The 26,870-nt window shown below is 51.9% G+C and overlaps 1 protein-coding gene across 1 annotated transcript in view; it reads right to left on the reverse strand.

Moving 5' to 3' along the window:
* Positions 1-25,955, reverse strand: part of LRP4 (LDL receptor related protein 4) — a 51,475-nt gene extending 25,520 nt beyond the window's left edge. Inside the window, exons 1-16 of the mRNA XM_081099683.1 lie at positions 25,872-25,955; positions 11,650-11,796; positions 10,184-10,300; positions 9,766-9,879; positions 9,265-9,381; positions 8,802-8,930; positions 8,499-8,618; positions 7,740-7,865; positions 7,028-7,153; positions 6,702-6,836; positions 6,181-6,306; positions 5,601-5,831; positions 2,841-2,997; positions 1,762-1,979; positions 1,446-1,622; positions 943-1,065 (exon numbers count right to left, since the gene is read on the reverse strand). Coding sequence (XP_080955809.1) covers positions 943-1,065; positions 1,446-1,622; positions 1,762-1,979; positions 2,841-2,997; positions 5,601-5,831; positions 6,181-6,306; positions 6,702-6,836; positions 7,028-7,153; positions 7,740-7,865; positions 8,499-8,618; positions 8,802-8,930; positions 9,265-9,381; positions 9,766-9,879; positions 10,184-10,300; positions 11,650-11,796; positions 25,872-25,923 — 2,215 coding nt within the window. The 5' untranslated portion in view covers positions 25,924-25,955. The remainder of the gene's footprint in view (positions 1-942; positions 1,066-1,445; positions 1,623-1,761; positions 1,980-2,840; positions 2,998-5,600; positions 5,832-6,180; positions 6,307-6,701; positions 6,837-7,027; positions 7,154-7,739; positions 7,866-8,498; positions 8,619-8,801; positions 8,931-9,264; positions 9,382-9,765; positions 9,880-10,183; positions 10,301-11,649; positions 11,797-25,871) is intronic.
* Positions 25,956-26,870: the final 915 nt, after the last annotated feature.

Raw genomic sequence — 26,870 nt, forward strand, 5'->3', positions numbered from 1 at the left:
TCCCAGAATACATTGCACTCCCAGAAAGGCACTCCCTGCCTAACTTTACTGTCTTCCTTTAAGATCTGAGAAATCCCTAAGGGAAAGTCCTAGGGAAACCTCTTGCACTTCACTAAGGCAGTATGGGAAGAGCTGGGCACAACAGAATGCAGGGAAACTAGGCTCTCCATCAGTGTGTGCTAAGTAAGTATCGCCCCTGTTCTTCTGAATAGTTCCCCTCATCCCTGAAAGGACCCAGATGCCACGAGCAATTTGATTTTAGCCAGAGATAAGAGGGCCAGTGGGTACATGGCGGTAAGTAAGGGAAGCTGCTGGTGTGTGTGGAATTCCCCCAGGCCCCTTGCTGGTGGTGCCACATGCCTGCATCACTCCTCTCTGGACTATTCTTAGGAAAAGTCGCCTGTGGCTCTGAGCTAGACAGATCCACCCTCTCAAGGCAAGGCCCCTGCAAGAGCTTAAAGGAAGACAAAGTAGCAGTTCAGGGAGTGACCAGCGAGTCCCATTGTCTTTCTCTGTTAGGCACATATTTGTCCAGGGCCTGTGTATACGGGGCATCATCAGAGTCCTAATCGTCCTAATCTTGGCTCTCTGTTAAAAACTCTTTAACAGGGCGAGGCTAAAGGTAAAGAGATAGGAAACCATTCCCCTGCTTTCTAGAAGGGCCTGGGACCCTCTTGCTGCCTATAGAAAAAGTATCCTACCTGGTGAAATGATACAGAAGCCTGGTTGCAGGTATTCATACTTGACTGGTTGGTGTCACTGAAACTTTAGCAACTACTACTGGGCCCTCAGCCCTCAGCTTTGACCCAGGAGCCCTTAGCCTACGTTCTTCCTCTCCAGGGCTCCTCCCCATAACAGGCAATCCTTTAAACTCATATCCCTGTTCCTTCCACCCCCCTCACACGGCACATCCACTGAGGCAGGTGCCCCAGACCCACTTACTCTGGGCACAGGCATGGCTGCTGATCTTGCGGAAGCCAGTGGGGCAGGCACAGGTGTAGTTCTGGCCACTGGGTAGACACAGGTGGGTGCAGCCTCCATTGTTGTCCCCACAGCGGTTTTTCCCTGCTCAAAGAGCCCAGAATAAGAGGGTCAGGTAAGACTAAAGGTGGGCCCAAGGCTAGGGGTTTGGCTATGGTGTGTGCTCCCTGGAGGGAGGAACTATATCTTACTATTTTTTGTATTGGCCTCAGCTGTGAGCTGTGGACCCCTGACACACAGGAGATGCTCTATAAACGTTTGCATGAATTAGATAGGGACAGGGAAACTGAATGAGTCTTTCATGAATCTCGGTGTTGTACCACCCTAAATGTCCAGCAGAGGGAGGAATTAGCCCACGTCAGTGCCAACCTCAAATTTCCTGGCCAGAAACAATGGCAACTGTGACAGGTGCAGGGAAGGTTCTCAGAGGCACCAGAGGCTCACCAGGTGGGCAGTTTTTTTACCTGCAGGCTGGCGCTGGGGGTGCAAGGTGTGGATGTCCATGGGGAAGTGGAGTTTGTTGCGAATGATCTCCTGGTTCTTGCCAGTAAATTTGTTAGCACTATTGATGCTCTTGGTGTGCCAGTCCGTCCAGTACAGGCTGTCTTCAAACACTGTGATGGCAAAGGGGTGCGGGAGGCCTGGGGAAAGTCCAAGAGAACCTCAGTCCAGACATGGCCTGCCTGGCCCCTGCACCAATCTCACCCTCTGCCAAGGCGCCAGGCAGCCAGGATGGGGAAAGGAGGATGAGAGACGAAGGAGAGGGGGGAAGGACCTCACCTTGGCTAATGACAGCCTTGCGGTGACTCCCATCCAGATTGGCCCTCTCGATGACGTGGTGCTTAGCATCCACCCAGTACATACGATGCCCGGCATAGTCAATGGTGAGGCCATTGGGCCAGAAGAGATGGGTATCGGCAATGATGCGGCGTCCAGACCCATCCATGCTAGAGGCTTCGATGCGGGGGGTGTTACCCCAATCTGTCCAGTAAATGGTGCTGGGACGAGAGAAAGGGACACTGAGAAACAGGCAGTAGAGGCGGGGTAGGTAACTGGGAGAGTAATAGGCAAGGGGCTTTTTATCCAGTAAACACCCGGGGCCCCAACTGGCAGGAGATACATTTTGTTTGGCCAGGAGAGTGTTTTTTAACTGTTTTAATTTAAATGTCTCTAGACAGGGCCTTTAGTCATTAAGTAAATTTTTGTTTGCAATGTCTGCTATGGGGAGGGCACTATCTTAGGCACTGGGAGTGAACAACAGACAAAAAATTCTAACCCTCATGGAATTGACCATCTAAGGTAATATTAGAACAGGGGCTCCTCTATCAAACTCTCCACAACTGTCTTTTGTATTTTATACACATACACACACACACACACTTTCTAAAATTGGTGACCTACAACTGTAGGATCTTAGGAGACACTCCCCTCAATTGACTGCATTGAATTTTCAAAAGCCAGAGGCTAACAACTTCCATTTCAGAAGACTTTTCTTCTAATAATAAAGTTATTATTAATTAGCTGAACCTTATGAGCTAATAATAAAAAAGTAAACACCTACAACTTAATTAATGTGTTATGCCATTTAAAATTCATCATCTCATGTAATCTCCACCCAGCTAAGAGGTAGGTATGCTTCTTATCACCAATGTAGACATGAGTAAGTGGAGGCCGAGAGAGATAAACTAACTACCCTAAGGCCATACAGCCAGCTACTGCAGAGCCAGGACTCAAACCCATGTGTGCCTGGGTGCAGAGCCCACGCTCTCAACACCCAATAAAGTCTGGCCCACATGGCCTGGGAACTGTCCCTAGAGGTTGCAAGAGGGATTTAGGAACTTGAGATACAACTCACTCACCCCTCCATGGGGTGCAAGGCAATGGCCCGAGGCTTCTCAAGGTTCTGCCAAAGCAGCACCTTCCGGTGGGCCCCGTCCAGGTTGGCCACCTCTATCCTTGATGTCCCTGAGTCGGTCCAGTAGAGTTTGTCGTGGACCCAATCCACAGCCAGGCCTCCTGGGAGGAAGAGGCAGCGGGACATTGTTAGGGATCCAGCCCGGGTTATCGGTGCCAGAGTAACAAGAGCAAACTCTGGCACGAAGCAGTTTCTTGGGCCCGGCAGTGTATTAACCATTTTACATACATTTACATACATTTAGTCAACACAGCAAGTCTGTGAGCTGGCTACTGTAACCCCTAAAGATGAAGAAAGTCAGGCACAGGAAAGTCAAGCAACTGTTACAGGTCAGGCATTTCCTCCTCTCAGCCAACCCTGTTCCACTTCCTGAATTCTGGCTTCCTGAACCAGCCGAGGGCCCTACGCTGCACTGGCTCAGCGATTTGCAAATCGTAGCTTAGGCAGTTCAGAAGTTCCATCATTTGAGTCAACTGTGTTCGATACTGAATTCCAACCCACTTCACCTGCTAGTACAGTGGCCCGAAACTGCCAAGTGAGCTGTGATTTTTTTTCATCTGTAGACATTTGGATCTATTTATCTGGTTCAATCAGAATATATATATATATGAAATCATATATATATATACTAGAGGCCCGGTGCACAAAAATTTGTGCACTCGGGGGGGAGGGGGAGGTCCCTCAGCCCAGCCTGTGCCCTCTCGCAGTCTGGGACACCTCGGGACATAACGACCTGCTGGCTTAGGCCTGCTCCCGGGTGGCAGAGGGCAGGCCTAATCCCTAGGTGCAGCCCCTGGTCGGGCTCAGAGCAGGGCCGATTGGGGAGTTGGGGACCACCCCCTGTTATGCGGGCGGATCGGGAGGTTGCGATGCCACCCTCAGTCACGCTCAGGGTAGGGCCGATTGGGGGGTTGGGGCACCGTCCCGTCACACTCAAGGCAGGGTCGATGGGGAGGTTGCGGCGCCACCCCCTGTCACGCACAGAGCAGGGCCCATCAGGGGGGTTGGGGCTCCGTACCCTGTCACGCATAGAGCAGGGACGATCAGGGGGTTGAGGAGCTCCCCCCGTCACTCACAGAGTAGGGCCACTCACAGAGTAGGGCCGATAGGGGAGTTGGGGCACCGCCCCCTGTCACACATAGAGCAGGGTCCATCAGGGGGTTGGGGCGCTGCCCTCTATCACCCACAGAGCAGGGCCGATCAGGGGGTTGGGGCGCCGCTACTGTCACACTCAGGGCAGGGCTGATTGGGAGGTTATGGCTCTACCCCATCACACACAGAGCAGGGCCCGTGGGGTGGGGGGGTTGGGGCGCCGCACCCTGTCACACACAGAGCCGCAGGGCGAACAGGGGGCTGGGGAGCTCCCCCCTATCAGGCACAGAGCAGGGCTGATCAGGGGGTTGGGGTGCCCTCCCCTGTCAGGAACAGAGCAGGGCCTATAGGGAGGTTGTGGCCCTGCCCCCGTCACACACAGAGCCGCAGGGCGATTAGGGGATTTGGGTGCTGCCCCCTGTCATGCTGATCCCGGTGCCGGGAGGCCTCTCAGCTCTGCTGATCCCAGTGCTGGGAGGCATATTAGTCTTTTACTATATAGGATAGAGGCCTGGTGCATGGGTGGGGGCTGGCTGGTTTGCCCTGAAGGGTGTCCTGGATCAGGGTGGGGGTCCCCACTGGGGTGCCTGGCCAGTCTGGGTGAGGGGCTGAGGGTTGTTTTCAGGCTGGGACTGAAGCTCCCAACTGCTCCTTTTTTTCTTTTCTTTTTTTTTTTATTCTGAGCCAGCTTTAGCTCTGAGGCTCCAGCTCTTAGGCCTCCGCTCCTGAAAGCAGGTATCTGGTTTGTTTGTGTTCTACAATCGAAACCCTGTATCAACTCCAGCTCTGAGATCCCGGCTAGCTGAAAGCTGGTTTCTGGTGTTTTGTTTAGCTTCTATTTTTGTTACTATGTTTCAAACTGCCAGCTCAGAGGCCTGCAGTGGCAGGCGGGGAATGTTGGAGTCCTCCGTCACTGAAGCAAGCAAGCCTCGTGTTAGTTTCAAGCTGCCTGGCTGCCGGCCGCCATCTTGGCTGTCAGTTAATTTGCATATCTCGCTGATTAGCCAATGGGAAGGGTAGCTGTCGTACGCCAATTACTATGTTTCTCTTTTATTAGTGTAGATATGATTTCAGAGAGGAAGGGAGAGGGAGAGAGAGAAATAGAAATATCAACAATGGGAGAGAATCATTGATCCGTTACTTCCTGCACACCCCCCACTGGGAATTAAACCAGCAACCTGGGCATTTGCCTTGACTGGGAATCGAACTGTGACCTCCTGGTTCATAGGTTGACGCTCAACCACTGAGCCATGCCAGCCAGGCAATCAGAATACTCTTAATACCAAGCAATCAAAACGAATTTCAGAATTAAGCTGGATGCAAAGCTGATATAGAAATTTAACTGTCATCCATAAAGCTCTGATTTCAAATGATTGCATTCATCACACTGGTCTCATTATTCTAACTCACTGGGCTCAATAACAAGCAATGACATAAATCTGAACCTATAACATTAAAGTATACTAACAAATGTTATCAACATTAGTTCCATGCAAAATTTCACTGGAAGAAAAGATGTTCTGCTGCCTAAGGTTTGCAAATCTCTAGCCTGATCCTTCCATGGCTACTTCCCACACGGTGTGGCCCACCCCATGGAGCCTGGTTCCCTTACCTGGGCTCTCAAGCCCCGTAGACACAACCTCCTCCACGTTGCTACCATTGAGGTTGGCCCGCAGGATCCGGTCCAGGGTGACATCTGACCAGAAGACAAGCTCGTGCCGGTGGTGGAAGTCAAGGGCGATGGCATTCTCCAGGTTGTTGAGCAGCAGTGTGTACTCAGAGCGGTGCGGCAGCACCTGCCGGATGTCGATGCGATTGGCGAACAGTAGCACAGGCTCCGGCCCTGGGACATGGCATAGAAATGGGGCCCCCACTGGGCTCCAGAGCTGCACCCTCAGCATGCACCCCAGCTTCTGGGCTGACAGATGGCACCCCTGGTCCATTAGGGCATGTCCCAAGCTGCCGGTATCAGTGCTAAAAATGGGGGAGCTTCTAAAGTATACTCCCCCAGCCCAGTCCACCGGATCCCCCCCACCAGCAAGGCTTTTTGGAGGGCCCAACATACACCTCACAGCTCCATTTTCCTGAGTTGAAAATATTTCTAGCTCTCAGCAAATTGCTGAGCACTGGAGCACCTGGCTGTCTCCACACTCAGACTTCTACCCACCCAGCCAAATGCCAACACCCCTTACCCAGAGCCTTGCAGCTGCGCCGGTCAGGCCGGAGTTCGTAGCCTGCCTCGCACCAGCACTGGAAAGCCCCTTCGCTGTTGGTGCAGCCCTGGCTGCAATACCCTTCCTCGGCACATTCGTTCACATCTGTGGGGAGCGGGCAGGCCAGGAGCTCTTTTTTCTGCCATCCTCACACCCCCACTCCCTGGCTGACTAGTTGCTTCCCTGCCCACATGCCCATCTATCTTCTAGACCTAGTGGGAAGGCTAGGTAACAAGTGGTTAAGGGTTTCAAAGTCGTGTAGACCTGGGCTGGAATCCCAACTACTCACACCAACTCTGTGGCCTTCAGTAAGTCACTTACCCTCTCTGAGCTTCCGTCTCCCCACGTGTGAAGTGGAAGGGACACTCCCTACCTCTTACGGTTATTGTTATGATGAAATGAGGTCATGCCCGTCAAATGTCTGACCCATGGAAACACAGCTGCCTGTCTGCCACCCCTGCCCAGCATCCTGGCCCTGCTCCAAACCTGTCCCAGCTCACCCTGGCACATGTGCCCGTCCTCTGTGAGCCGGTAGCCTGTGTGGCAGGTACACTGCACTGCCCCCCGCACCATCTGGCACTTCTGGGAGCAGCCGCCGTTGTTCACATTGCAGTTCTCCTCACCCGTCCGGGGCCCTGTGCCAGCCAAGCCAGAGATGGGAGTTGAGCCCAGAATCCTCCCCCAGAGAGCCAACTTGGCATTCCACCTGGACCACGAAGAACAGCTCCCGAGGCTGCTGGAGTCCTGAGGGAGGATTCTCTTTGAACTGCATGGGTGGGGTTCAGCCACAAACCATGGGCCAGGCCCGCCCACTGGGGACACTCACGGCAATTCTGCTGTGGGCTTTCGTCGCTGTTGTCACCACAGTCATTGACCCCGTTACACAGCTTCCTCTGGCCAATGCAGCGCCCGTTCCAACACAGGAACTGGTCTGAGGCACACTGGGGGCTTCCTAGAGAAGAAGGGAGGGAAGGCCCGAGGGAGGGTCAGGTCACAGCAGGGCAGGGCTTGGGTCAACAAAAGGATGGGAGCCTGTCATTTTCTAAGGCGAGCTGGAGACAGATGAGACTCAAGGTGGGAGGGTCGGGGTCCCAGGCAGGAAACAGCTCAGACAGGGCTGGCTAAATGTCTGCATTCGTTTTCTCCTCAGGACACCACGGGGGATGGTGAGGATGTGGGACAGAATGAGAGTGTATCTGTGTGCCCAGCACCTGGCGTGGCTAGGGGAGTGGGGGTGGGACTCTCAGCCACAGAAAGCAGTCCTTGCTCACTGGGCCAGAGCATCAGGCTCTGGCTGAGAGACGAGGGAAACTCATAGCCCTGATATTGTATTACAGGCCATAAGGCTGCAGGTCAACAAACGCACCTGGATTTGACACTGGTAACTGAGAAAGGCAGGAAAAATCCAGGCCGTGAGCAAGATGAACTAAAGCAGCACCTTGACCCAATTGGAATAGCAGCTATAACACCCTCTTTCTGCCTGTCCTTCACCCCAACTATAGGCTTAAGGGGCCTGGGGGGCCCCTGGGGGACTCTACCTGTGTTCTCACAGTTCTCTTCATCACTGTTGTCTGCACAGTCATCCTCCCCATCACAGCGCCAGGACAGGCGGACGCAGCGGCCTGACCGACAGCGGAACTGTTCGGCTGTACACATGGAGGTGGCTGGCAAAGCAAAGGCCCAGTGAAAGGCTGGCCCTATTTCAGCCCGACACACCACCCTGCCACCCAAAATTGTTCTTTATGCCACTATTCCTTTAAAAAATATATTTTTTTTTATTGATTTCAGAGAGGAAGGGAGAGGGAGAGAGAGAAACATCAATGATGAGAGAGAATCATTGATCAGCTGCCTCCTGCACGCCCCCGACTGGGGATTGAGCTCACAACCCCAGCATGTGCCCTTGACTGGAATCAAACCAGGGACCCTTCAGTCCATAGGCCCTATCCACTGAACCCAACCAGCTAGGGCCATGCCACTCTTCTTGACACCAGTGTCCTAGCTGGTCTATGGGGCATCTTGGTATGAATTAGAAAATGGTGCCATTGCCTCGAGACACTTTACTGCCATCTGCTGGAAAACGGCCATGATGAATAAATAAATCTATATAAGTACAGAACATATGTCTATGACTGGCATCCGTTTGGACATGGCGCCTCTGCGCAGTGCACAACCTACACAACTGTACTTGGTGGTTATGTCTAATCCGCCTTCAGGCTTTGTTGGTGGTGGATTCTTTGGCTCCACAACCCCTCTCCCTGCTCCTAGCTCAGACCTTCAGCGCTGTCCCCGCCACTCACTGCAATTGCGCTCGTCAGATTGGTCATCACAGTCTGCGTCGCCATCGCAGCGCCAGCCTGCATTGATGCACAGGCCACTGTCACACATGAACTCCCCGGAACGGCAGGGCTGGTGGGAGGCTGGGGAAACACATCAAACCAGCCTGTGCACCGTGTCCCGTAGCAGACCAGAAAGCCACAGTCCTAGCATTCCGGCTCCCCCCGTCTCTGCCCGCCTTGTGCTCCTGCCCCAGCTGGCACCTGTGCCTTGCCAACCCAGCCTGGCCTCCTCTCTTCCTCCACCCAGCTGGCTGGAGCACTCACAGCAGTCAGACTCGTCAGACCAGTCTCCGCAGTCATCATCGCCATCACAGTGGTAAATGTCGAGGATGCAGCGGCCGTAGGCACACTGGAACTCTTCCAGGTTGCAGGGGGGTGCTGGCACTGCTGAGGCTGGAAGGAAGGCAGGGGTGGGGAGGGGCATACACTCAGGTCTGGGCAGAGGAGGGGGCAGGATGTGCAGGCAGAGTGCCTTCCTCAAGTGAGATGTAACCAGGCTTCATTGAAGATGGCCCTTATAGACTCCCATATTCAGGTGGACCAAAAGGAGGCCGCCCTTCCCATCTGGGGAACCTGCTTCCACCCAAGCTCAGTCTAGGAGGAGCTGCTTCTTAAGAACCCACTCTCCTTGCCCACTACTCATGCACCCCTCAGCCTGGCCCTCAGCCCATGTGACAGAGCCCTCTGCCCATCCCAGCCCAACAGCTTGAGGTCTGGGGCCACTCACGACAGCTCTCCTCGTCAGAGCCATCTTTGCAGTCGGTGTCACCGTCACAGTACCAGTGCTCAGCAATACAGCTTCCGTCGCTGCAGCGGAATTCCTTGTCAGAGCACTTGCGCATGTCTGGGGGATGCAATGGGACAGCAATCCTGAGGGAGCCCTACAAGCAACCCTCTTAACCTCCTCCCTGACTCTCACCCTCACTGATCCTGGGGAGGTCTGATTTAGCCAGCAAGACACCACAGATTCAGTGCAGATTCTCTGGGGAAAGCTGAAGCCCTAAACAGACTGGGCCTCAGGCTCCTGCTCCCTGGTTGCTGGGGGTCTGGAATGCTCTGCCACTCCCCCTGCCCCCTCACGGCCTCCCCCTTGCCTTGCTCCAGCTACTCCAGACACATAGATACCTGGGCAGTTCAAGGTTGGGGCAGTACTTGAGTCATTGCTGTGCTCTCCTCCCATGGCCAGGCCATCCACCACCACTTGTCTGCCTCACAGATCACCACTCACCACACTGTTCATCGCTGTTGTCCCCGCAGTCATTGTCACCATCACAGTGCCACAGGCTCCGGATGCAGTAGCCGTTCTGGCAGGGGAACTCGTCCTCCTCACACTCCCGGGGGGCTGTGGGCAGAGCAGTCAGGCTGCTGCAGGCAGTGGGGTCAGTGCCTGGGAGCCCAACAGATAGCCGTGCGGAGCAGAGCAGGCAGGCAGCTCCAAGGCTGCCCCGGGGATCAGGAGCAGGTGGCTGTCTCATGGGGGCTGGGGAGAGGACCTTCTCTGACCACTGGAGGAGATGACGCAACAGGACCAAGAGCTGAAGACCCAAAGGCTGACATGGGCCTGGGGGCATCACTTTCTGATTGAAAACCCCCGCCCAACAGAGCCTGACGGAGCCCGCCCGCCCGGCCGGCCGGCCGGCACTCACGACAGTCCTGTTCGTCTGAGTCGTCCTCACAGTCGTTGTCCCCGTCGCACACCCAGGAGCGGCGGATGCATTTGCCATTGTCACAGGGAAAGTCAAGAGGGGAGCAGGTGGGCAGCACTGAGTCCCGGGGAGAAAGCATGGAAGGAGGAATCAGTGTGGTACACTCATTCCGGCAGACTCAGCGGGGCTGTCTGAGTTACAGTCCTTCTCCAGAGTCCTGTGCCTGCCCCCCGCCAGCCCATGGAGGAGCTGAGCAGAAACCGTAGCAAAGAAGTGAGAGTATTTGCAGGGCAGGGTGGTGAGGGGTTCACGAGGCAGAATAGCCCAAGGAACTCAAAACCACGAAGAAAGCAGTAAGAAGAACACGAGCAAGAGAAAGAAGTGTATTTTTTTTTTCTCTTTCCTCTTGTTAAATGATGACTGACACATCTGGGCTCAATTTCCAGTTCTAGAACTCATTACTTATCACACTGAGCAAGTCGAGTCCTCCCTCTGAGCTGTAGGTTCTTCGACTGCACAATGGGGATAATTATACTCCGCTCACAGAGGGCTCAGGTGAAAGTGCTGCATGAAAGTGAGCCATTTACCATCATCACAATTAGCTGAAATGGTTAGTGGTAATAAGGTCCAGATTGTAGTTTCATTCTTATTAGGCTAATTAGCCACCTTCAGACATACATGCCGCAGGTTGCACCCCTGAACCCAGACAACTGACTCAGCAGTGCTATTTCTATACACCGAAGACAGGGCCCTCTAGCCTGTTGTGCACATGTTATTACACTAGAGGAAATGAGAGACTTAAAGAGAATATAGTTCTTACAAAGTTTACGTTATTGAAAAAGATGTGATTATACAGAATATTAATGAGAAATGAATAATCTACAGTAGTATATCACATGCACTTAAAAAATGCACAAACATGCAGTACACATACACCTATTCACATACAGAGAGATCTATTTAAAGAGACTACCTGTAGTTCTAAGGGTGTTTTCCTCTATACTTACTTCAAAGTTTGTTTTTAAAATATACTTTTATTTATTTCAGAGAGGAAGAGAGTGGGAGAGAGAGATAGAAACATCAATGATGAGAGAAAATCACTGATCAGCTGCCTCCTGCATGCTGCACATGGGATTGAGCCTGCAACCTGGGCATGTGCCCTGACTGGGACTTGAACCGTAGCCTCCTGGTTCATAGGCGGATGCTCAACCACTGAGTCACGCGCGCCTGGCTCAAAGTTTGTTTTACTGGATGTATATCTATGGAAACTAGGGAAAACAAGGCCTAGAGCCATATATATATATTGTTGGGAAACCACCCATCTGTCATATCTATCACCCTCACAAGAATCCAAAGATCTGAGCCTGACGCAGCCGATGCGCAGAGAATACCATCAGACTTGTCCTAGCTCCCCTCTCCAGGTCCCTCTTCTACCACTTCCCACCGTCCCGTGGGGAGATTCTTACTACATCCGTCCTCATCGCTGTGGTCCCCGCAGTCGTTGTCGCCGTCACACTGCCACTGGGCGGGGATGCAGGTACACTCGCCGAGGGCACTCACTGCACAGGTGAAGTGGCTCCGACCACAGGCACACTCGGGGCTGCTGGCTAGGCCTGGGCAGAGAGGAAAGGAAGCGTGAAGGCTCAGTTCTCACCCAACCAAAGCCCATTCCAGGGAAGAAGGTAGAGGAGCCAAGTCTAGGACCACTGTCTCCCAGGTGGACATGGTGATACTGAAGGGAGATGCAGACCACGGAAGGGTGACTTCCTCTCCTCCGGGCACAAATGGTCAAGAAGATACCCTCTGACTCTGGGCTGACAAATAGTCCAGGTACCCCCTTGCATGACAGGCTTTTTCAAGTGGCAGCCACAAAGACTCAGAGACAAATGGTGTCACCTGGAGAGTTGGTGCTTTGGGGATAGAGGAGCAGGGGACAGAAGGGGTGATGCAGATGCTACCTCCAGGTCCTTCCCTTCCAAACGAGGTTGAGATATAGATGCTTTTGCCTCTGAGCAGCACCAGGCCCTTGGTGTGGGCCAGGGAGTGCAAGAAATAAGAGTGGAATTAAAATGCTGGACCCTTTGTGGGATAAGGAATCCACAGGGAAACTGCTGTGAGTCCCCCAGTCAGAGCTCACTTTTGAGACGAGGAAACCACTTTTGAAAAGGAGGAGTGGGGCCCAAGGAGAGAGGGACCAGGCCACCTCAGGACACAGCGAGTGGAGCCACTCTGAGCTTTCCTGTCTGTGGGATAGGCCACAGCCTGGAGGCAGGATGGCAGAGGGAGCCCCTCCCCCAGCCTCCGCAGCACGCAGCTGGGCTTCCCTATTGAGCCTTGAGCTATCTGCCTGGCCAAGTCCCATGACCGGCTGCTGTGCCCCCTCCCCAGAATGCCCAGCAGGATGCCCTCGGATGGCGTGTGAATGGCTCAGTGCCCCCTGCTCCAGCCTCAGCTGGAACAAAGGGTTCTGCCAGGGTCACTCTCCCCCTCCCAGCATTCATCTACCCGCTGGGCTGCTGCAGCTGGGAAAGACGGGGGCCCCCCCTCATTGCTCATCTCTCCCCCTTGCTTTCTTTTCCCCTTCCTCCCCTCAAGCCAGGCTGGAGCAGGAAAGGAGTCAGCTCCTAAATTCCCACCCCTCTTCCTTTCCTATTTACCTAGCCAGCCTCTCTATCTTGGCTCATCTCCTTGATGTACACCCTCACTGCACAGTACAATCACTCAGCCTGGCTTAGAGTTTAGGATCTGGAATAAAAGAGTGTACTGCTAGATCCTCCAAAAGCAAGGAGAGCTCTAGGCCCCTTCCTCTCCATTTTAACCCCAAGGGTGAGCGTGAGCATAAGGCAGGGTTTCTAACCTAGATGAAAATATGGATGGATGGATGGATGGATGGATGGATGAATGGATGGATGGACGGATAGATGGATGGATGGCATGGGCATCAGTGAAGCCCAGAAATTACAGGCAAAATGTACATTTCTGAAGTAAGGGACCACAGCTCTCATCAGATCTTCAACTGAGACCTTGCCCTCCCCCTCCACATGCTGAGAATCAGCTGCCCTGGGAAAGATGCAGGATTTCCTGTGGAAACAAAGGAATCCATTTGAGACGTGCAGCATCTCCACATCTCACGGAAAACCTTACTCCACGCCTGTCTCTCCAGGTCTCTCTGCAAGTGCACCACAGAGGACTCTTCCCCAGGGAAGCTGAAGACCCAGCTGCCCAGTCCCACAGGCTTGGGCCCATTCTGAGAGCTCTGAGAAGGGAGAGATGGGGACTTTTTTCACTCAGACCCGGAGCCCCAGAGCCTGAGGAACTTTTGTAGTGTGGCCAGCTCATCAAGGCTATAGGCACTACTTTAGGGGACTTTGGCTGGATGAAATAGCAAAGGCTAAGGATTCCAGAGGACTCCATGCTGCGGGGCTCTCCAACACGCTGACCCCCTTCATGGCGGGGAGTGGAGAAGAGGGAAGATCAGGCTAGCCTTCCAGGGGCATCTGGCAATGCATGATGACATTTCTGGTTGTCGTGATTGGCGGTATTTCTGGCATTTAGTGGATAAAAGCCAGGGATGCTGCTAAATATCCTACAACGTACAGGACAGGCTCTACAACAAAGAAATTATCTGGCCCAAAATGTCAATAGAGGTTAAGAATTGCTGCTAGCTACACACAGCAGGAAGTGGGGCTGTACCAACAAGGAATTCAGGGTGAGGGGGTGACAAGAACAGAGGAGGAGGGAGAAATTGGGGGGAGGGGAGAATGGAAAAGCACTGGACCTGGAGCAGACAGACCTGGGTTCCCCTGACCAGCTGTGCGACCTTGTCCAAATCACTTAGCTTCCTAAGCCTGTTTCCTTGTTTGTAAAAAAAAACCCCACAGATTGGACAAGAAGATAAATGTGAAAGAAGCTGACCTCATGCCTTGGAGCATCAAAGATGCTTAGTAAATACATGTGTGGGGATGCAGAGGCTAAATTTTCCCTAAAGGCCTGGTTTTTAAGAACAGGGAGAGCAAGAACAGCAGTATCCTGGTGCTGCAGGCAAGTCAGGGGAATACTGAAAGAAAAGAGGAGCCTTCAGGCTCCCCCCTCCTCCAGCTTCTTTTTAGGGCCCCACCCCCACCTTTGTCTGAAAAATAGCAAAAGTCCTGATTTCCCGTGCAAACTTCAGGAACAAAGCATTCCATCGGGTGGGCATCCAGTTAGTTGCAGGCGGCTGAAGAGTGGCGACTTCCTGCATGTCAGAGCAACATCTGAACGGCAGCATGTGAAGGCCAGGCAGCCACCAGCCAGGCAAATCCTTGGCTTGGGCATTCATACAGTAAACAGACATATTATACTGCAAAAAGTCAGCTCTTCTGGACAACTGCTACCCCTCTGGGATCCCCGGAGGTGGAATTCTGGCTTTTCACTCAAGTCCTGGCTGTGATTATAAAGGACAGTGTTTAACCCTTTTTAGCCGAAAGAATGGTGAGTGGAAAAGGGAAACAAATGGCTGCGGGTGGCAAATCGCAGCGCTCATTTTAAGAAGCGTCAAGTCAGAAAACTCAGCTATGCTTCTGGCCTTGAAAGATACTGGCGGGCCACACTGCAAGCTCCCATTGGCGTCCAGGGTGTGGGGCCTCCCCCCTAATGCAGTTCAACAAGGAGATCTCTCCCCAAAGCGTGCACTATCCCTGTCATCAAGACATTCAGTTTTAGGACTACAATGTGCTCCTAGGGCCTTCCTGAAAGCTTAACTGAAATCTCAGCCCTCTTACCAATTTCTCACTGTATTCTTTTGTAGGAAAGAAGGGAACCTTCCCTCTGGTATACCAGACTGTGTCCAGTGTGAGAAAGCACAGAATCTGGAGTCAGAAAGACTCGAGTTCAAATTCCGGTTCTACCATTAACTGTCGCACTTGGAGCAAGTTAATGATTGCCTCTGAGCCTCCCTTTCCTCATCCATAAGATAAGAGTGATAACAGTTCCACTGTAAAAGGTTTTACAAAGGTTCACTAACTCATGTAAACTGCCTTGCACAGGGCTGGCACACCTCAAAAGCCTCCTAATAATACAGCCAGCATTTCCCGAGTACTCGCCAGGTACCCTAAGCACTTTCCTAAGTGCTTTTCATGCGCTATGTCATGGAAAGCTTTCAACAACTCAAGGAGGTGGCACTACTGTTCTCATCACCTTTACAGTTGAGGACACGGAGCCTCAGAGGGGTGGAGTCCATCAGTAGGTCTCACAGGTACTGAGGGGGGAAGCCAGCATTCACACCCAGGCGGGTCAGTTCCAGAGCCACTGCTCTTAGTCTCTTCATGATACCGCCTTCCAATAATGGTATTGCTACTATAAGAATGTTTCAAAACCCTTTGGTTAAAAAAGGGGATTTACAACACTGAGACTTCTGGGTCCCTCTCCTTAATGCATTCTTCATTAGCAAATAGGCCATGCGTGTATGGATCTCAAGAAGTGACCTCTCCTGGTTACTTCTAAAGCCAAAGACCAATTTCCCTTGCCCTCAGGTAAAGAAGTGGAGCAGAGAGACAGTCTGGAGTTCCAGTCCTTTGAACCAGTGCCTCAGTGTTGTGTTGGTTCAGAAAGGAACAGGGCTCTGACAACAAACAATTACGTGTTGTTGTTTTTCTTTACAGCTTACAAGCTTCCTTTTGCATACACACTTGCATTCTTCTGTCATCATTATAACAGCCCTGAGTTAGTTACTCTAGTGCCCATTTAACAGATAAAGCCACCTGCTTTGGCCAAGATCATGGGGCGAGTAGGACAGCCAGGATGCCAGCCCCATTCTGACCCTGAGACAAGCATTCGTCTCTTCATATGATCTCAGAATCTGGACTTTCAATGAGCTTCCCGACTTACACTGATGCACAGTCGAGTTGGAGAGGCGCTGCTCTCCAGCATCCCACAGAATGCTCGGCTGAAGGGGGACCACACCTGTCACTTGGACAGTGACTACACAGCCACAGAACAGCTTTTTCAAGTTGAACTGGAGATGAGACGCTTAAGGAGTGTCCTGTGAGTGCTGGAATGAGATGGCTCCCCCGGTGTAGAAGGGATGACAGTGGGAAAGGGAGGATCATTACTCATATAAGTGACGGATGTTTTTCCTTTTCTTTTGTTGTTGTTGTTAGTCCTCACTGGAGGACATTTCTTCCATTGATTTTAGAGAGGATGGAATGGAGGGGGGAGGGAGAGAGAGAGAGAGAGAGAGAGAGAAACATCGATGTGAGAAAGCCACATTGATCAGTTGCCTTCCCCATGCACCCCCAATTGGGTTGGGGAACCTGCAACCCAGGTATGTGCCCTTTGACTGGAAGGAATTGAACCTGGGGTCTTCGGTTCTTGGGCTGAAGCTCTAACCACTGAAAATGCCGACCAGGGCGGACGTTTTTCTTATAACACGAAGCTCTCCTCTCTTTTCCTGTCCACTAGTGGAAACAGTGAGGATATAACCTTATTTGATGAGGGTAAGTTATATGAAATGACCCGAAACTACATCCAGGCCAATTGAGGGACTAATTCACTGATTTTGGCTCCTGGGGTAGCTAAATCAATAAGCTACCCATCACTAAAAGGGATGACCATGTAGCAAGACAAAACTGACAACTGAAAGGAATGACAACAAAGAACCACATGGAAATGGATCTAACCTTGTCCAAGAGATACGTGGAATCTGGAGAAAGCTGGTACCTATAAACAGTCCCTTTTTGAAAGGATGGAGCCTGCACAGAAAATATCAGAAGCAACACCAAAAAAAAAAAAAAAAAGGTAAATGTAATTGGTCCTTGTCATAAGAAAGAAGAAAGCTAAAACGAGTAGAAAACATCGGACACAACACCAAAAAGGAAGGAGGTCAGGAAATGAATCCTTTCCTGATGCTGTCCCACCTGGACCCACGTGCCCCAGACAAATTAAAAGCCCCAGCTCTGTGAGCCAGGGGCCCTTTGTGTCTCCTCCTACGGTAGCAGTTAGCATACTGATGGGATCATTGTTCACTTACTAGAACATTAGCCTCTTGGCAGTTCGAATTGTGTGATCTAGAGTTTTGTATTTTTATACACAGTGCATAGTTCAATGATTAGTATATAGAAGATGATCAATAGAAGTGTGTAAAATGAATAAATGTATCAATAATACATTCCTCTACTCTAGAACAGCAGTTCTCAACCTGTGGGTCGCAAACAATGAAAATACATCCTGCATATCAGATATTTACATTACAATTCATAACAGTAGCAAAATTATGGTTATGAAGTAGCCACGAAAATAATTTTATGGTTGGGGGTCACCACAACATGAGGAACTGTATTAAAGGGTCGCGGCATTAGGAAGGTTGAGAACCACTGCTCTAGAGTCTTGTGAGAGTTGGAGTCAAAGGAAAAGAGAGGCCTAGAATATCAGAAATCAAAGTAGTTATTTCCTATCCAACCTGTCAAGAAAATAGGAATCTTCTCTTTCAGATGGCTTCCTAGTCCGATCCAGTTCACTCCCTTCCAAGAGTTCCTTTGCCTCACTGTCTTATCAGGCTGGGATACCACCATGCTGTGACTCTATTTAGTTTTGTCCCTAGATCCTTACCTGGTAGGTTTGAAAATCTACCTGGCGAAATCTTTCCTAATAGGCCCTCTCAAAAGGCCATGCCATCAGATACCATCAGACACATGATTACTGGTCCAAGCAAGTTCAATCCTCTCTTTCCACTCAAACACAGAAAAGAATTTCTTAATGATCAACCTCCGCTGAAGTTATGGGGCAGAAGAGCATACTCTTAAGGCATGGGAACAAACCTAAGCTAATTCCTGGCTATCTAGCCCTAGGCACATTTTTTAAAAAATATATATTTTATTGATTTTTTACAGAGAGGACGGGAGAGAGACAGAGAGTTAGAAACATCGATGAGAGAGAAACATCGATCAGCCGCCTCCTGCACATCTCCTACTGGGGATGTGCCCGCAACCAAGGTACATGCCCTTGACCCGAGTCAAACCTGGGACCCTTGAGTCCGCAGGCCTACGCTCTATCCACTGAGCCAAACCGGTTTCGGCCCTAGGCACATTTTAAAATCTCTTTATACCTTACTGTCTCATCAGGAAAATAGGGATAACAAGAATCCCTACCTCATATGAATGTGATGAGAATTAAATTAGTTAATTCATGAAAAGCACTTAGCACAATGTTTGGCACATACTAAGCTCTCAATAAATGATAGCTCTTGCTATTACTATTTTAGAATACTAGTGACATGGTGCATGGATTCGTGCACATTGAAAGGAAATTAATTAGAAGGTGGCCAGCAGGGCAGGACTGGGCAAGATGGGCCAGACACGCCCTGGAGCCAACCTCCCGTGGTCCCTCCCTGGTGTCTGCGAAGTGAGCAAGGGTCCCTCCCGCAGGTAGGGTCCCTTGGCCTGGCCTGCGGGGATCAGGCCAAAACCGGCTCTCTGACATCCCCTGAGAGGTCCTGGAGTGCAAGAGGGGACTCTACAAAGTTGCTGTTGTACAGGGTGTGGAATGCAAGTGTGCAATAAACCAGATTCAGGGCCGACAGTGCCCCGGCAACAACATAACCCACAGCTGAAGATGGAATCGCACAGCTCCGTGAGGAATCGCGCTCCTTTCTCTGGTTTCGGGGTGCGTCACCCGAGAACAGCGGTTCTGCCAAGTCACTGCAGCTCGGCAGCTCCTGCATTGAACATCTGCCCCCTGGTGGTCAGTGCACATCATAGTGACTGGTTGGATGGACACTTAGCGTATTAGATATAGATATAGATATAGATATAACTCAGAACTGTCTTATCTAGCCACACCATAATGTCAGAGCTGGAGATGTCTAAAAACCCTACTGTGTGTCACCTCAATGAGTTAAGTTGGTGGTATGACTGACTATTGGCAGAGGTGGAAGATGGTGACAAGAGTTCTGCTTTATTGCCTTTTTCTGGAGGGCTCTCAGCACCTGGTGTCCTTCATGCTTGCCTAATTTATCATCAACCAATTCCTAGGAGGCAGGTATAGAAAAAAGCAACCTAAATTCAGAACCTATAAGTTACAGAGCAATTAAAAAACGGATTAGTTTCCTCTTTTATAAAATGGGGATAATAATGGTACCTATTTCATATGGTTGTTGGGAGGTTTAAATGAGATAATACATATGAAGTACCCAGTAAGCAGCTACTTTTGTTGTTATTGCAGTAGTCCCTCCTTATCTGCTGTTTCACTTACCCGCAGTCAAGAGTGGCCTGAAAATATTAACTGGAAAATTCCATAAATAAACATTTCATAAGTTTTAAATTGCATGCCATTCTGAGTAGTGTGATAAAATCTCACGCCATCCGCTGCATCTGTCCAGATGTGAATCATCCTTTTGTCCAGCATATCTATGCTGTACATACAATATAATCAGATATTTTGAGAAAGAGACCACCTTCACACAACTTTTATTATAGTGTATTGTTATCATTATTCTATTAGTAATTGTTGTTAACCTCTCACTAGGCCTAATTTATAAATTAAACTTTATCATAAGTATGTAGATACAGGAAAAACCATAGTATATATAGGGTTCGGTACTGTCTGTGGTTTCAGGTATCCACTGGGGGTCTTCGAACATATTCCCTGTATCCTCTGAGAATAAGGGGGACTTCTACATTATTATTAGCCCCAACATCTCCATACAGGCCCTCAAAAGTCTACTCGCCCCGCCCGTGAGCTCAGTCAACAGATTTCACAAGTGCAATAGGGCTTGAATGGAGCTGTGCTCTGTGAGGGCTGTTCAAAATATTGCTTTCCTTCCCCCCCACCCCCACCCTCCCCACCGCCTATATCTCAAAACACAAGTAAGACCTGGCTTCAGGGAATAACAAATCACATCACCCTTTCTGGGAGCCTTTAAAAGCCCCCTCTACCAAAGGTAATTCTTTATGCTTTAGTATTCCCTGGGAAGGGAGGTCTGAAAACAAAGAGGTGAGGTCAACTTAAGATAAAATATGAATACTCCCCACCTACATCTTCTGGGATAGCTTTGATATAAAATATTCTGTGCTAAGTATAGGTTAAAGGGTTAACAAGTTAGGCTCTGGATTCAAATCCTGACTCAGTTACTCAGCAGCTGTGTGACAGCAAATGGCTCTGGGCCTCAGTTTCCCATCTGCCAGACACCCAACAGTGCCTGCCTCGTAAGTATACTGTGAGGAGTAAATGTGATAATACACGCTATCCATTTATCGCAATGCCGGGGATACAGCAAAAGGCTGAAAAATATTAACTACCGCAGAAGCACATTTGTATTTTTCAGAGCACATGTCCCAGTTTGTGGTGCAAAACTGGTCACCAGAGGAGATCATTCCCAGAAAAGGAAAAATTCTCATTTGGGGGAGATACACTTTAGAGCCATTCACTCTTACTGCCTCTCTGAACCTGCGCTGAAACTTCTTGTTTAACCGGCCCAGGGTGAGGGGGCAGGGAGTAGAAAAAAGAGAAGGGAGCTCCCCTTTCTTATTTGCTAGACTTATGGATATTATAACCAGGCATCTGTACTTGGTTTCCAGACAGAGAAACTGTCTCTCGTCCTCATCCATGCCCCAAAGGTGGTGGCAGTCAAGCCCCCAAGGCTGGGGCCAACGTAGGGGACACGAGCACTTCCTCCACCCCCACTGCAGGCCTGGCCGGAAGTTGAGCTGCTGCGATTGGAGAGATCACCGGAGGCCCTGGCCCCTTTAAAGCTAGGTGTCTCTCCCGATGCCCTACTCTGTACCTGTCTGACCCTATACCCAGACGGGGGAGGGTCCCTCTCCCCCAAAAAGGCTCTGCCTGGAGCCGCGAGCTTCCCAGCCGCAGAAAACTTCCCGTGATAAATTATGCAGCAGCACCTTTGTGTCGCGGCCTCTCAGCCAGATGGGTTCGCTCCCAGTCTTTTGTTTCCGGCTGGGCTTGCAGCTCTGATCCTCCGCTCGGCACAGAGGTGAGGCGAGGAGCGCCCTTAGGCCAAGTCCCGGCTTGCAGCAAGTCCCAGCAAGGCTTTCTCAGCTGGGTCTCAGGCAGCGCCCTTCCCTTCCTCACTCTAATCCGAGTGAGCAGGGGCGCAGGGTGTGAGGGACGCTTACTGGTACAGTCAGCGCGTTCAGCTGTGAGCAAGGAGGGAAATGCCTACGTGCAGTGAGAGAATGAAGTTCGCTCTGAAGGGCATAAGAGGTGCCCAGGGGCACCTAGGCTGTTTGCTTCTTGCTACATCAAAAACGCAGAACAGAAAATGGAGTCCAACGACTGCCAGGGGAGCGAGGGAATCGGCTCTTTCTCACAGCTGCTCTTGGTTACAGTCAACTTTCCACAACCCCCAGAAACATCACATCACTGGCACCAAGTTAAAAGGAAGAAACAAAGAGACAACAGGGGTCAAACTTTGGGGTGGAAGAGATGGGGGGGTGAGTCGGGGACTTGAGATCCACATCAATTATCCCTGCACACTGACAGGATTCCTCATTGAAGACGGTAGGCAGGCGGCTCCGCAACAGCCCAGCCCCCAAATTGGGGCAATTACTACCTTACGAGCTCTGGGGCCTGACTCCTTTCCCAGGCCAGTGGGAGGGACAGCTTGGAATTCTAAACTGTTCCAGCTACAAGAGACCTCAGCCAGCACCTCTCACCCCAGGTCACAGCAAACTTAGAGTGAGGGTGCCTGGCTGCATCCCTGACCTCAGGGCTTCGACAGGGTAGCTCACAGAGGAAAGCCCCATCTCCCAGAGGCTCTCCCAAGACAATCAAGGCAGAGTAAGCTCCTAGACTCACAGTACAGCTTAATGGGCCTATTTTCTGGAAGTGTGCACAGGAGGGAACTATGTTTGGGTTTCATTATGTTTTTAAGGGGGGAAAGAAGGAGCAAGATCTTTAAAAGAATCAAACAAACAAACAAACCTCCCCCCCACACACAAAAAAACACACAGCTGAAATGAATTAAGGGCTGAGCCTCATTTTAGCACATGACACTAGAATAATGATTTGTTTACCTGGCTCCCACAGTCCAAAAGCAAGAACCATCTCTAATCCCCTTATGCAAGCTTGCTAACAAACAGCTAACATTTACTCAGGCCTATAGTAACACAGTAGTTGTCAGGCTCTGTACTGAATGGTTTGAATATACCATTATTTAATTTTTACAATAATCGCATGTGATGACTTACTACTGCCCTCCCTCACACCCACCCCCATTTACAGATAAGAACCCTGAAGTTCAAGGATATTAAGTGTTTTGCACAGAGTCACCAGGAAGTACCAAGATTCAAACCCAGGTCTGCCTGTGCTTCTTAATCACTGTGCTCTGCATGCAGTGATTAGATTAGTGCTTGACAAATGTGCATTTGCAGAATGAATGAACAAATGAATGGGTATAAAGTTCAGTTTAAAGAATGCCCCATGAGTGTACTGGCAAGAAAGAACCCCACCCTGCCAGCTCTAAGCTGGAGGAAGAACAGCAAGCCCAGGCATTCATCAGAGCTATTTATAGGGCTAAACCCAGGCTCTGCCAACCAACCAGTCAGCACGAAGTCTTCCTTGGGACACTGAGTCCCACCAACCTGAGTAGGGGAGAAGGGCTTCTGATGGTGAAGGTGAGATGGCAATCCAGACACAGACTGGGGCCCAGATGCCCCATGCTCAGGCAACTGTAACAAAACTCATGGCTAAGCTGCACCAAGGAATGTAGAAACTGTGGTTAAGAGACCTAGTCAACCAAGGGTGTGGAGCTGTCTCGTAATTATGAAATGTGCCCAATCATAATAAAAGACAAGACTACGTCTTAAAGCAGTCCCCAAAATGCTATTCCTGAACAGAAAGCCCCTAGTGTTGATCTTCTCTTCAAAGCAGAAGCAGCATAGCCAATCTCTCCCATTAACCTTCTTCTTGGGGATCAAGATTAGCAGTCAATCAGTAGAAAGAGTGAGCAAAGACCCATAAAACACACCCTGTCCTCTGTGACCTCCTGTGTACTTTGCTGATCCAGAAGATGGACATGCCCCACGTGCTCTGTATCAGACATGGCCAGACTTGGTTCCCTTGCACCTGTCATTCTTAATACCATGTGCTAGTCCCAAAGAAGTTATCTGATATTCAACAGGGGCAGAAGAGGAAATCCAAAATCAGTGACAAGCCAAGCATCTTTCACAAGTCCAATAAGATCAAGGACAAGGTCAACTAAGCACCATGACAACAGCCGGGTGGGAAGGAGACAGGTCTGAGCCCCACTCTATTGCACTCGTCCTCAGGAAAAAAACCTCTCCCTACCTAGTTACTCCTAGGCAGAATTTTCAACTTTCCACTTACCTGCAAGAAACCTCCAAGATAAACATGGTCTCCACTCTTCAAATGGTGGAGGGCTTCCACCTCAATCCTCAGGAGAAAAATTCCTAGGGCCTTTATCAGCACTCAGGTTTGCTTCCAAAATGTTTAAGGTTGGAGTGTTACACAGGATCAAGTCACACCCACAGGCTCTAGAAAAGCCCAAAGGACTAGCAGCATCCAAACAGAACCTTAAACTTTAGTGCCTTGAATTCAGTCCTAGCTAAGGTCACGTCTGCCTAACTGATCTACTATGACACACTGTCTTCTCCCTGAGCCCTGGACCACAGCCTTAGGAATCTTTGTGGTGGTATTTTTGGTTGGGCCACTGCTCACTCTCACTGGTGAATCATTGAATCTGTCCCCTCCAGGCCTCCAAGGACGGCTCATTATCAAGCCAGGTGAAGGTTACATCTTCATGCCACTGACTGTCCTTACACGTGTGCACAGAAAGCCTCCCGTGCTTAGAGGTTTCCATTGAACTTTTTGTCCTTAAAAAGAACCCAAAAGAGTTACAAAGAACCGTCACATCCTTTTTTTTTTTTTTTTTTTATGGGGAAGCATTAAATACACACACTTCTCTACCCCATTCTCAATGGAGATGTAGTGTATGCAGTCTTGACAGCTCTGGAGCAGTAAAATCCTCTTGGCCCGTCTCAGCCCGGAACCTTCCAGCTCCCCTTTCCCTAGGGCAGAAGGCGACAATCTCCTTTCTGGCTTTGTTGGTATCCGTTTTAGCCGCCCCCCCCCCCTTTTTTTTTTCCAGTGCCTTGCCATTTCCCTTGATCTTTTTCAAAACTTCCTCCAGGGGGCCGAAAGGAAAGTTCCATCCCCTTCCCTTGCAGCGGAAGGGGGAAACCCCCAAAAAGCATAGCTGTCCCTTTAAGGGGCCCATGTGGTGGGAAGAGCAGCTACATTCCTACCCCAGTAGGGCCGCTGTCCCGACACGCCGAAGAGGCTACAAATAAACCTTCCCGGAGAGCGCCCGCCGGGAGGGGCGAGCACCGCGCCGAGGGGAACGTGGGGCAGCCAGGCTACTACTCGGCGGGGAAGAGCGGAGCGGAGGGAAAGAGCATGGAAAAAGTCACTTAAAACCCACAGGTAGTTTAACTAACACCTTAGCGCTCCGTTTTGGACGTGGAGGTAAGCCCATCTTTAAAACAAGCGTCCAGGCATCTCCATGCCCTGCCAGGCGAGCTCCGAAACCTGCACCGATTATTTCCACACGAGCTCCCCTACCTTCCAGAAAGAACCGGCGCAAGGCCAGGGTCTGCAGACCCTCGGTTCCCACCCCCACCCCTCATCCGGGCTGCAAGGAGAATGGGAAGATTCGGATCTCCCCGCCTTTGGACAGTGGTGGGTGAATAGAGCTGGGGTTCAAAGATCAAAGAACTAGAGGCAGTTGCTAACCCACGGGGTGCACCCACGGTCCTAGGCGGCTGCGGAGAAATACATTCCATCGGAGCCCCGATCGCACACAACAGTTGCGCACGGGCACCACACAAGCTATTAATGAGGAGCAGATGAAGCAGCAGCCCCGCTGCCATCCGTCCAGCTCCCCGGAGGCCACCGCGCGCGGGCCGGCCGGGAGGCTGCCTTCGCAAGTTCGGCGCTACCCGCCCCCCCCCCCCGCCCCGCTCCCCCTGGCCCGCACAGATCTGCGGGAGTCTTCCCGCAGTTTCTCCCCAGAGTCCCTTCTCGGCCGCGTTTTCAATCCTGCCCCCCTCTCCGCCCCTCCGGGAAGGATCTAGGGCAGGGAGCTGATTGGTCGCAGCCAGGAGAGGGAACCCAAAAATCCTGCTCCAGGGAGGTGCTGCAAGCAAGCAGTGCCGGAGGACCCTCGGAGGGAGCGAGGTCTGCAGCCGAGGAACCGTCGCCCCAGCAGAGGAGTCCCCGAGCTCGCGTTCAGATTCCCCGGGGGCCCTCCCCGCGATCTGCCGAGACCCCCGCCCCTGGAAGGAGGGATATTTAGAATTTACGGTCTAGCGACCGTCCTCCCCCGCGTCCCTTTCTTCGCACACAGGACACAGAGACCCCACCTTAACCTGAAAGGGAAGCCGCCCCCAGCTCTTCAAAGAGCCGCGAGGGCGGGCGCACGAGCGCCTCGGATCTGCCCCAGCCCCGGCCCGGGCCCCGGGAGCTCGTCCGCCACTCCCCATCCAGGACTTCGGAGCTGGGGGAGCTCGTGCTGCCCGCCCCGGCACGCAGTCTCGGGGCTACTGCTGGGACCGAGGGCGAGGGGTCTCGGGCCCAGCCCGCGCCGTCCGGCTCCCGGGATCTGAGTTCTGCAGCGGCGGGACCCAGGGACAAACTTTCCCCGGAGGCCGGTCGGCGCGGGCGCGGCGGCGCCGCTTACCGTGTGCGCAGAGCAGGGCGCCAAGCAGCAGCGCGCCCCACGGCCGCCTCATGGTGCCGCCGCCGCAGCCACCGGCGCTCCCTGCCGCCCGGGGGTCCCGCTGGCTCCCGCGGGACGCGCGGCGGAGGGTCCCCGAGGGGAAGCGTCCCGGTCCACCGTGGTGGGCGCGCCCCGCCAGTCGCTCTCCGGCCTCTGCTGCCTCCAGTGCTGCCGGAGTCGAAGCCGCTCCGCCAGGGGACCGGGAGGGGGTGTCCCAGGCCCAGCAACCCCGCCCCCCGCGCCGCAGCCCCCGCCACCGCCACCGCGCCTGGTCCCGCCCCTAGCCAGCCCGGCCCCTTCCCGCCCTCGGCCCCCGCCCCCGGGTCCCCGGATCCCACCCGCCGGCGCCTCCCGCGCGGGCCCCGCTCCTCTCTCTTCAGGCCGCCCCCACATTCCTCGCCTTCGAGAGAGCCCCCTTCCTATTCCCATTACGACTCCTCGAATGTCCCTAACTTTAAAAAATTACCCTGGCGGCAGCTCTCGAATCCCGATCGCTCTAGCTCTATGACAGAGGAGCGCTCGAGCTGACCTACTAGTACGTCTCCTGGACGTGACCCCAGACCCCCAACCGGCCCCAAGTCCAGACTGTATTGATGTCTCGAATACGCAAGGGTTGCATAATCCTCTGGGGCTTTATGGACATCAAGCAAGGGACATCAGGGGGCCTGGAGTGCTGTCTTAACTTAGCATTCTCACTGTCAACATTCCTTCTCTGAGATTTTCTTCTTGCTCCACCCCCCACCCCCGTCTGGGCAGCGTTGTTCTAGGGCTAAATAATTCCACGACCTCCCCTTTTCATTTACTCATTTCCTGAGGTGGTTGTCTGGGTCCTGTCGCCCCAGTTCAGATGTCCAGAGTTGGCCCAGACCGAGTGAGTTCCTCCTCGCTGTCTTTGTAAATCAGCACGGTTAACCTCTTCACCTTCCTTTGACTTTCTGGGCCCCGCAAGGAAGGAATGGG

This window comes from Myotis nattereri, assembly GCF_964212035.1.
Source record: "Myotis nattereri genome assembly, chromosome: 9".
In the NCBI taxonomy this organism is placed as follows: domain Eukaryota; kingdom Metazoa; phylum Chordata; class Mammalia; order Chiroptera; family Vespertilionidae; genus Myotis; species Myotis nattereri.